This window comes from Brachyhypopomus gauderio, chromosome 1 (genome assembly GCF_052324685.1).
Source record: "Brachyhypopomus gauderio isolate BG-103 chromosome 1, BGAUD_0.2, whole genome shotgun sequence".
NCBI classification, from domain to species: Eukaryota; Metazoa; Chordata; class Actinopteri; order Gymnotiformes; family Hypopomidae; genus Brachyhypopomus; species Brachyhypopomus gauderio.
The window spans coordinates 48,039,198-48,050,280 of record NC_135211.1 but is presented as its reverse complement, the minus strand read 5'-3'; the positions used below and the strand labels follow the sequence as shown (position 1 = coordinate 48,050,280).

Genomic DNA, 11,083 nt, shown 5'->3' with positions numbered 1-11,083 from the left:
GAGGACATCTTTGAGGTGTCTATATCTGCAACAGTGGGCTCCTATTGGGACACTAACCAGTGCATTATTATTATGATTGAAATAATTAAGAATTCACCCAAAAGCTGTTGCTACCAAATGCATTTTTATTTTAAAAGTGCTCACACTTAATAAACTGAAAGTATAAAATGTAAACGTGTATTTTTCTTTAAAGTGAGAATATAAGAACAGAACTCTCACGTTACGGTCCCCGACCCCTCCGTTTTGGGCGTGTTAACGTCGTCTGTGTCTAATCGTCTACGTCGGTGTATCTCCGTGGGTGCGGGTGCGTCTTGTGATAGTCCTCACCTGTGGCTCGTCTCGTAATCACGTGGGGTTTATGTGGTTTGTCTATTTAATTTGCGCTCGCGCAGCGTCCTGTGCTCGTCGTTGTTTGAGTCACACATGTTCTACGTAAACGTGTTTTATGTGCGCTGTCTGCGCTTCGGTAAATGTAATAAACGTAACGATTTGGAAAGTGCAAAGGATTCTGTCTCGTCCATCGCCTTGCGCCCAACGTTACAAGAACATTTTAAACTTTTTTTAAACTGTAAAAACACTGGGTAAACGGTCAGTGACACGGACTAACTGTAAATAGTCACTGACACTGGATAAACTGTCCTTCTGTTTTTAGATTTCCGATTTGACTATCGTCGTTACCGGCACTGTCCGACGCCAAGTCGTTTTACAGTTAGTTAGACCGAGCACGCCTGCGTGAATTCAGTGACGAGGCGGGGTAAAAGTTCACTAAAAAATCGATCTTTGGACGTACGAATCGATAATCAGATCATCATATGCGAATCGATTCTGAATCGGAAAATCGATTTTTTCAACACAGGCCTACTTATTAGATATGGATCAGTTCACACTGCATACTGTACTTAATAGATACGGATCAGTTCACACTGCACACTGTACTTATTAGATACGGTTCAGTTCACGCTGCATACTGTCCTTAATAGATATGGATCAGTTCACACTGCACATTTTACTTAATAGATATGGATCAGTTCACACTGCACATTGTACTTAATAGATATGGATCAGCTCACACTGCACACTGTACTTAATAGATACGGATCAGTTCACACTGCATACTGTACTTAATAGATACGGATCAGTTCACACTGCACATTGTACTTAATAGATATGGATCAGTTCACACTGCACATTGTACTTAATAGATATGGATCAGTTCACACTGCACATTGTACTTAATAGATATGGATCAGTTCACACTGTACTTATTAGATACGGATCAGTTCACACTGCACACTACTTATTAGATACGGATCAGTTCACACTGCACACTGTACTTATTAGATACGGATCAGTTCACACTGCACACTCTACTTATTAGTGTGGAGGTGTGGGGTGGGTGCAAGTGCGGAGTGGGTGCAGGTATGGGGTGGAGGTGTGGGTGGGGTGTGTTCAGGTGGAGGTGTGGGGTGGGCTGGGTTCTGCCCAATCACACCACAGTGTCATTCCATTCCCTCTTGGTCTTTCAGGAATGCAAATACTCTCCTGGGAGACCCTCTTCACACACACACACACACACACCCTAACACCTGCAGCCCCTGTATGGCTCAGTGAAATATCAGTGTCTGTCTTCAGCTGGTGATGTAATGCCATAATCATGTGGTTATGGGGGTAAGAGCCCATGCTCTCACTGGTGGTCTGAAGATCAGGAAACGCATCTCCTGCACCTCCCCTTCTTGGCTTCTGCTGCTTGTGAAAAAAAAATTGTAATTCATAATTTTTCTTACTCCCACCCTCCGCCTAACTCCTCCCTCCCTCTCTGTCCCCCCCAGGCCGCACCTTCCCCACACACCCGTACTTCAGCGCCCAGCTGGGGGCGGGCCAGCTGTCCCTCTACAACCTGCTGAAGGCGTACTCGCTGCTGGACGCGGAGGTGGGCTACTGCCAGGGCCTGAGCTTCGTGGCGGGCGTGCTGCTGCTCCACATGAGTGAGGAGGACGCCTTCAGCATGCTGAAGTTCCTCATGTTCGAACGCGGCCTGCGCAAGCAGTACCGGCCCGACATGATCATCCTGCAGGTCAGACACACCAGAACAGCTGTGGCCCTATTATAGTACACGACTAGGGGTGGGTATCACCACTGATTTCCCAGTTCGATCCGATTCTGATTCACAAGGTCCCGATTCAATTCGATTTTCGATTCGATCCGATTCAATATCGATTCTTGTAGGGAAATTTCAGTTACAATAAAAAGTGTAGTTTGAATGTGAAATGTAATGATACAAGGAACACTCAAACTTTATTAAAATGTATTAAGATATTAGTGTTTATACTGTGAACAACAGTTACATTCTTTTTTTAATATTGTAATGATAATGGGATGATTGGGTTACTGTTTCTTTAAGTGTGAGTGGGAGAGTGCGCAAGGAGCGAGAGTGAATCTGGCTCCGCCCGTGCGCTGTCCATTCGCGAGGTCGTGCACCTCTCGAATTTTGTAACTTCAGGCGCGCCGTGCTTCAGCACAATGAACCAAGTCATGTTTGCAGGGTTCATACACCTAAACAAGGTGGAATTCAAGCACGTCACGCGAGATAAAACGCGAGACGTTAAAACGGTACGCATATGTGGGGAAAATTGGTCAATTCTAAAGATCGATCTCAGGTTTAATAAATCGATATCAAATCATTCAAATGAAGATCGATTTGAATCGAAAAACACACCCCTATACACAACCCTCCTCACACCAGAACAGCTGTGACCCTGTTATAGTACACGACCCGCCTCACACCAGAACAGCTGTGGCCCTGTTATAGTACACGACCCACCTCACACCAGAACAGCTGTGACTTATAGTACATGACCCACCTCACACCAGAACAGCTGTGGCCCTGTTATAGTACACGACCCGCCTCACACCAGAACAGCTGTGGCCGTTATAGTACACGACCCGCCTCACACCAGAACAGCTGTGGCCCTGTTATAGTACATGACCCGCCTCACACCAGAACAGCTGTGGCCCTGTTATAGTACACGACCCTCCTCACACCAGAACAGCTGTGACCCTGTTATAGTACACGACCCGCCTCACACCAGAACAGCTGTGGCCCTGTTATAGTACACGACCCACCTCACACCAGAACAGCTGTGACTTATAGTACATGACCCACCTCACACCAGAACAGCTGTGGCCCTGTTATAGTACACGACCCGCCTCACACCAGAACAGCTGTGGCCGTTATAGTACACGACCCGCCTCACACCAGAACAGCTGTGGCCCTGTTATAGTACATGACCCGCCTCACACCAGAACAGCTGTGGCCCTGTTATAGTACACGACCCGCCTCACACCAGAACAGCTGTGGCCCTGTTATAGTACACGACCCGCCTCACACCAGAACAGCTGTGGCCCCGTTATAGTACACGACCCACCTCACACCAGAACAGCTGTGGCCCTGTTATAGTACACGACCCGCCTCACAACAGAACAACTGTGACTGTTATAGTACACGACCCGCCTCACACCAGAACAGCTGTGGCCCTGTTATAGTACACGACCCACCTCACACCAGAACAGCTGTGATTGCTCTATTTGTCTTTTTTCTACTCTTTCCTTCCATTCTGACTTTTTATACTCACCCTGTTCCCTTTTTTCTTCCATTCTTCATCTCACCGTCCCTCTCCATGTTTCTCTCCCTCCTTCTCTCCTCTCCCTCCCTCCTTTCCCCCTATTCTGTCACACCCCCACCCTCCTCCACCCTCCTCCACCCCAGATCCAGATGTATCAGTTGTCGCGGTTACTGCATGATTACCACAGGGAGTTGTACAGCCACTTGGAGCAGTATGAGATCGGCCCCAGTCTCTACGCCGCACCCTGGTTCCTCACCGCCTTCGCCTCACACTTCCCCCTCGGCTTCGTCGCCAGAGTCTTCGGTGAGCTCACCCACCCACACACACACACACGCAGGTATTGTGTGGCACACAGGGCAGCGCACAGACACACCTGGGCCGCTGGGTTTGTAAACGACTCTCCTGCACACCTGGTTCAGGTGAGCTGTGAGGAGAACAGCCCTGTACGGGTGACGGCAGGTGTCGTTACAGCAGAGAACCTCCTGACAGGTCTTCAACAGGCCAGGGGACACGGCTGGCTAGTGCCCCCCCCCCCCCCCCCCCCCCCCCTCTGTCTGTCTCTCTCGCTCCCTCTTTCTCTCTCTCTCTCTCTCGCCACACTGTCTGTCTGTCTCTCTCTCTCTCGCCACACTGTCTGTCTGTCTCTCTCTCTCGCGCCACACTGTCTGTCTCTCTCGCCACACTGTCTGTCTCTCTCGCCACACTGTCTGTCTCTCTCGCCACACTGTCTGTCTCTCTCTCTCGCCACACTGTCTGTCTCTCTCGCCACACTGTCTGTCTCTCTCTCTCGCCACACTGTCTGTCTCTCTCGCCACACTGTCTGTCTCTCTCTCTCGCCACACTGTCTGTCTCTCTCTCTCGCCACACTGTCTGTCTCTCTCTCTCGCCACACTGTCTGTCTCTCTCTCTCTCTCTCGCCACACTGTCTGTCTCGCCACACTGTCTCTCTCTCTCTCTCTTGCCACACTGTCTCTCTCTCTCTCTCTCTCTCTCTCTCTGCACTATTGCGTGTTCTCTCTCTCCCTCCCACTCCTCATCTCTGAGAATAAATTGTATGTTTGAATCAGATCCAGTGAAGCATGTCCAGTGGCGCTGACTCTGTTGTGTTTAATCGCAACGCCATGACTGTACTGTGTGTGTGTGTGTGTGTGTGTGTGTGTGTGTGTGTGTGTGTGTGTGTGTGTGTGTGTGTGCTTGCAATGTTTGAAATATACCACTCAGTTGTTGTATATAATTACAAGCCATCACCATGCGCACGCACACACACACACACACACACACACACACACACACACACACACACACACACACACACACACAATGTGCCCTTGCTGTGCCCCTTTATGTTTGTTGGTGAGGGTGGAGCTGTCTCTGTGTGCGCCATCAGTTGCTGTGATACAGCTACTTATATTTCCTCTGGTGGTGATCTGTGTGTGTGTGTGTGTTGCAGATATGCTGTTCTTGCAGGGGTCAGAGGTCATTTTCAAGGTGGCACTGAGCCTTCTGGGTAGCCATAAGCCCCTGATTCTGCAACATGACAATCTGGAGTCTATAGTAGACTTCATCAAGAGTACCTTACCCAACCTGGGACTGGTGCAGATGGAGAAGACCATCAACCAGGTGTGTGTGTGTGTGTGTGTGTGTGTGTGTGTGTGTGTGTGTGTGTGTGTGTGTGTGTGTGTGTGTGTGTGATGGACCAAATGCCCTTGTATCATAACAGATGAATGCCCCCTAGGGTCTGGGATTTGTGTTGCATTTGTGTTACTGTTGCATTATAGTTAGGTAAGGGTTGGTTAGGTGTTGGGTTTAGTATGTGTTGTGTGTCCATTGGGTTCATTAAGGGTAGGTTTAGAGGTTGGTAAGGCTTGGTTAAGTGTTTGGTCAGAGTGGTAAGTGTTGTGTGTCCATTGGGTTAATTAAGGGTTGGTTTAGAGTTTGGTAAGGCTGAGTAAAGTCAAGAGTTGTAAGTGGTCAGAGTGGTAAGTGTTGGGTGTCCATTGGGTTTAGTACAGGTCGGGTGTGTGTTGGGTTTAAGACTGATATGTTAGTGGAGTTTGTTAGCCATGTGTGTATGTGAGGCCTCACTCAGCAGTGTGTTCAGTCGCATTACAAACATCAGAGTAATTCTCATTTGAATGAGCAGCCAACGCTGGTATGTGAGTGTCAGCTGCACTGTGACGGCCCGTGACTGAGTGTCGTAGTGGAGTTGAGAGGGCAGGACCACGTCCATCAACGTCCATCAACGTCCATCAACCTCCCCACATGTCACACAGCAGACACACTGAATCTTCCGGCTCCTCACTGTAGCTCACGCACGTGTAACAAGCGGTCCAGGAGCACAGGAACCCTAGCTCAGCTGGGACACGTGCGTATGTGCTCGTGCACACGTGCGTGCGTGAGAGACAGCTTGTGCACAAGTGACACATTTGGCAGGAAGGTGGAAAGGTTGTAAAGACGAGAAGCTGTCATTTTAAATCATGGAGGGAGCTACATACATGCGTGTCTGATACGCTTGTACTAACACGCCACCGTCACGTCAGTGTCCCTGCAGTGCTGGGAATGATCCAGCGGGGGTGCTGTGGGGGTCCACTGAAGGTCTAAGAACGTCTTTACAGACGGACAGATGAACTACAGTCTGTAACGTAGAACTACAACGTGCTCCTACATGGTAAATGGAGCTTATTAAATGTACAGTGAGTGTAGCCACAAGGACATGTTCCTAAAAAAGAGGTGCTCGGTGAGTGTGTGTACACTTACACACACACACACACACACACACACACACACACACACACACGTGTGCGTGTGACACCACCTTTAGATGTCACTTCAGCCAAACCACAATCATAACACACACCCAAAACATGTCTGTGTATGTTTGCATGTGGAGCTAAACACAAACACAAACAAAAACACGAGCGCGCGTCACGCCCAGATCACGGAGCGTTGGAAGCGGCCCGGCTGTGTCGGGTGACGCACGCCGTTGTCTCGGCTACCTCTCGGCTGACGAACTCCTCGAGCTCGTAAAAGCGGCTCCTCCCTTTTCTTGGAGAAGAGGACCTGCCGGGCTTGAGCTGCGGGTTCTGATCCGGCGCCAGCGCGCGTGGCCTAGTTATCACGCACCACGCCCGCACCTTCCCTTTTAACCGCCACCCAAGAGCCCGGGACGTCTTCGCACGTGCCACGCCATGCCAGGATCAGTCGCACGAGCTGATTAACAGAACTGGTGGGGGGCTGGTGGGCTAACGGGATAGTGTGCTAGGGTGTTAGTGTGCTAGGGTGTTAGTGTGCTAGGGGGCTTGAACTCAACCTGCGAGTTCAGGCGAAGTGAAGAGAAGGGAGTGTTCAGTGCCGTTAGAGCTTCAGAGGTGAGCGCATGTGGGGAGATGCCTTAGCTGGGCGAACGGCCTTTGTACGCTAGCACGTGTTGCATTTGGGTTTGATTTGGGTTGAAATGGGGGGGAAACAATGTCAAAAATGCCCTATGGTTCTAAGAAACGTGTCGATTACACCATAAAATACCAGAATAAACAAGGTCCGTGTGTGTGAATGCACATGTGCTTGGTTTTGGGGGGTTTTAGGTTAAAAATGGAACATTTTCCATGTATTTATATTTATATGTACGTTGTAAATGTATGACCCCACATACAAACATTAACGTGTGGTTGGGTGTGGTTGGGTGTGGTTGGGCATGTAGGTATTCGAGATGGACATCAGTAAGCAGTTGCAGGCCTATGAGGTGGAGTACCACGTCCTTCAAGACGAGCTGCTGGACGGCCCTTCCACTCTCAGCCAATCACAGCGCACCGCTCATCTGGAGAAGACCAATGGAAGCTTACGGCAGCAAAATCTAGACCTGCTTGAGGAAGTGCAGGTGACATACTGCACTGTTAATCACACCGTGAAATGGGAAAACGCATGATTGCATGATGATGAAATGTTGAAAGCCAGTTTTTCACGATTTTCCTGAACCAGTTTCACCCTGATGCTAAACATATTATGTAATCTAAATAGTTTGAAGATGTATGAAGATCAGTGATGATTTATGGGTGATGACCATCACACTTCAGTAAACGTATTTAAACAGTGGGAAGAGAAAATGTTATACATAGGGCTGAACGATTTTGGAAAATAATCTAATTGCAATTTTTTATCTATAAATTGCGATTGCGATTTAAAATCGCGATTTTTTTCCCATTGTTCCACTTCAGGAAACTCTGTTTCGGCATTTTTTATACAGCTCAGATACAGGGTTGCGTGAGGGGGGGGTGTAAACAGAGGCGGTCTTTGCATAGAGGCGTTGCTAGGCAATTGCCTTGGGCCCCTCCCACTGTAGGGCCCCCTTGTCTAGCTAAAGCCAGGTTCACACTACACGACTTTTCAGTCATCAGGTTTTTGTGCCGTTCGCACTACATGACTGGTTGTGCTGTAATCGCAAGTCTTTCAGTTGTTGTGGCTTTCACACTACATGACTGATCGGTGACGTGGGCTCACGAATTAAACGACTGGGGAATCGCCGACTCATCTGGCTGCCGTCCAAAAACACGAGAACACGAAAATGAAACACTCGCGAGAACCAGCAACACCACGAAGAAAATAAAAACAACGTACATGTACTCCACGTTTTCGTTATTATTATTATTTTTTACCGTTTAACCACTCCATAGTCCCAAATTGCCAGAATTATTTCATCTCCGTTGCAGTGAACATAGATATAGTCAATCGCACTATTTCTCCAGTGCTGTCACAATAACTTAAACACAGTCTTGTAGTAAAGTTGTATGAAGCTAGACGCTGCTGTTGACTCACAGTCGCCGACTGGGCTAGATATGAAACATGCTAGATATTAAACATGCTAGATATCTGCCGGTCGTCTGCGATGAGTTGGCGGCCACTCGGCGAACGTCTTTCAGCAGTTCACACTACACGACTGAGCGAGCGCCGAATGATCCCCGATTTGCGTCCGACCACAGTTTCTGTCGGCGATCTACAAAAACAGTCGGCGACTGAAAAACCAGCCTAAAATCTTGTAGTGTGAACCTGAACTTATTTCTCGCATATTAATGTTGATGGGCCCCCTAGCTAAATTCGCCTTGAGCCTCCAAATTGCTAAGTCCGCCACTGGGTGTAAAATGGACTAAATTTAAGTATTATTATTATATTGTGATCGATCGATCGCCTGTGGTTGGCGCCAGAGCGAACTACTAATTTTTGGCAACCCTGCAGGTATAGCAACTTGGCTAAAATATGTGCGTGAGGGCATTTGGTAGCGCATATCCAGTGTGTTTAACAAAGCCATGAAGCCGGGCTTGTTCACTATATTAACGGGCATCATGTCTTTCACTATGAACTCCGTTACTGCCCGAGTTATTTCAGCGTGCCGCTTCGAATTACATCCATAAGGAGTTACACTTTCAAACGGTTCGGTCAGTGAACCCTGTCTGCTGGACCGCGGTCAAGCTATCCGCGCTTTCGCGATTCATCCGCGCTTTAAATCTTATTGCGCCTATATGCGTGATTTTACGGTATTTCGCTGCTCACCGCATACTAAAGCTGTATAAGCGCAGATAAACACTTTGGCGTATTTGAAGATGCAGCACTGGTCGTTGGCATTTTAGCCTTACAAATATCATACGAGGCTTTGTGGTGTTTTTTTAATGCTGAAGGTTTGTAGTGTTACCTCGCGTCGTAGCAACAGTAGCAAGGCATGTTTTGCAGGGTACCTGACGTTGAGCAGCATCTTTTTAAAAGCCAAAGTAATTTCACACAACTTATGTGCTGCCCCTCTTTGGTATTAGACTTTCAGTTGTGTCAGCTTCTGCCGAGCCTGAAGCCATTGTGCAACAAGTTAAAGTGCGCTGTGTTAACTTCACTTCTCCACCTCCCTGCCTCCTGCTCGGGTTTGCTCCGTTCGTCCTCGGATCGGCTCGCTCCCAAGTCACGTGACCAGTTTAAATCGCAGCCTGTGCAATTAGACAATCGCGTTTTAAAAAATCGCGAAATTATCGCAAATGCAATTAATCGTTCAGCCCTAGTTATACAATTTCCTCTCTCTCCCTCCATCCCCAGGTGGCTCACGCTAGGATCCGGTGTCTGGAGTCCCGCGTGGAGGGGCTGGCCACCAGCGAGGCGGTTCTGCGATCTGAGGTCTCCTCCCTCCAGCAGGAGAGGGCGGAGCTGCAGCAAACCGTGGCCCGCCTCCAGGCCCTCCTCACCAGCCACGGTGTCCCGCATCAGCCCCGCCCCGACGGCACCCCCGAGTGAGGAGGGCCCGGTTCCGGCCGCCTGCCGGCCCGGCTCGTCTCGTACGGAGAACGCGAGTGCGCGAGAGATGTGGCGAGAAGCCACTCGCGTCCTCCGGGTCACAGCCTTGCTTTCGGGGCCTCGTACTGATCGACTGCACTGACTGCGCCTGTACGCTTCCAGATGTCCCCTTGTTCCCTTCTGAGCAGAAGTGTGAAGAGAGAATTGGGACTCGCCAATGTGTGCCTTCTTGATTAAGGAGTTGGGTAACGGAAGGACATTGAGACTTTGGTTGCAGAACCAGAGTGAAAGCCAGACCCCAGGAGGAAGATGGGCTCTCCTCCCAGGGCCTACACCTCCTCCTCTGGGCAGCATGTCCACCACACCCCCTCTCCTGCTCTGGAGCTCATGTGCCTAAAGGTCAGAGACTGTTGACCTCACAGAGAAACGGCTCCTCCCCCTCCCTCTTGTTGACGTGGAGACGTTGGCATGACTGCAGTCAGCCCACAGTAGTGCACACTTCCTGACACACTGAGTGTGAGCGTGTAGTATCTGCACCTGTTTTTGCCTCGGTGCATTTTTGTATGTATGTCTGTGTGAGACACTCAAGTTTAATTTTACGCACTGCTGCATTCGACTGTACTGTAAACTTTACTGTAAACTTCAATCAAAAACATATCTGCTGAAATAGTCAAAATTGCTGTTTTAGCTCTGATCTGCTGTTTTCCAGAATCCAAAGTTCTCTTTTTCTTGTTTTGTACCATAAATATAATTAAACACACTCTGATGTTGAATCTTTATCTTTAACTCCTGACTACAATACCCACAATGCATTTATTCAACTATGAAATGCCTTTATGATGAAACCAAATAATGAAATTGATAATTAGGAGCTGAATGAGGCTCTAAGTCTTACCGAATCACAGTTTGCCAGACGGCAAGAAGAAACGACGGACATGGAGTACCCCTAATCAACAGAGGAAACCATTTAATGTCAAAATAAACAACGAATGCCTTAAGGTCTAATAACCCAATAGAACCATTAATGCACAAAGAAGGTTTACGATATTATGTCCATCAGATCAATGCTAAGAAACAGAACGGCACCGTGGTAAAACGGCAGGCCCCTCCTACCTCCTGAAGCCCAAATTAAGTTCAGATTAAACCCAGATTAAGTCCTGCTCACGCGCTTTCTGTGTCGCGAGGACAGCAGGGCC

The 11,083-nt window shown here is 48.6% G+C and overlaps 1 protein-coding gene across 7 annotated transcripts in view; it reads left to right on the top strand.

Annotated features, from left to right (window-relative positions):
- The window catches only part of tbc1d1 (TBC1 (tre-2/USP6, BUB2, cdc16) domain family, member 1), a 64,403-nt gene extending 53,743 nt beyond the window's left edge, over positions 1-10,660 (top strand). For all 7 annotated transcript variants that reach the window (XM_077017228.1, XM_077017220.1, XM_077017243.1 and 4 more), the window contains 5 exons: positions 1,830-2,074; positions 3,767-3,926; positions 5,074-5,243; positions 7,321-7,497; positions 9,693-10,660. In XM_077017228.1, the coding sequence (XP_076873343.1) occupies positions 1,830-2,074; positions 3,767-3,926; positions 5,074-5,243; positions 7,321-7,497; positions 9,693-9,887 (947 nt within the window). In that variant the 3' untranslated portion in view covers positions 9,888-10,660. The remainder of the gene's footprint in view (positions 1-1,829; positions 2,075-3,766; positions 3,927-5,073; positions 5,244-7,320; positions 7,498-9,692) is intronic.
- Positions 10,661-11,083: the final 423 nt, after the last annotated feature.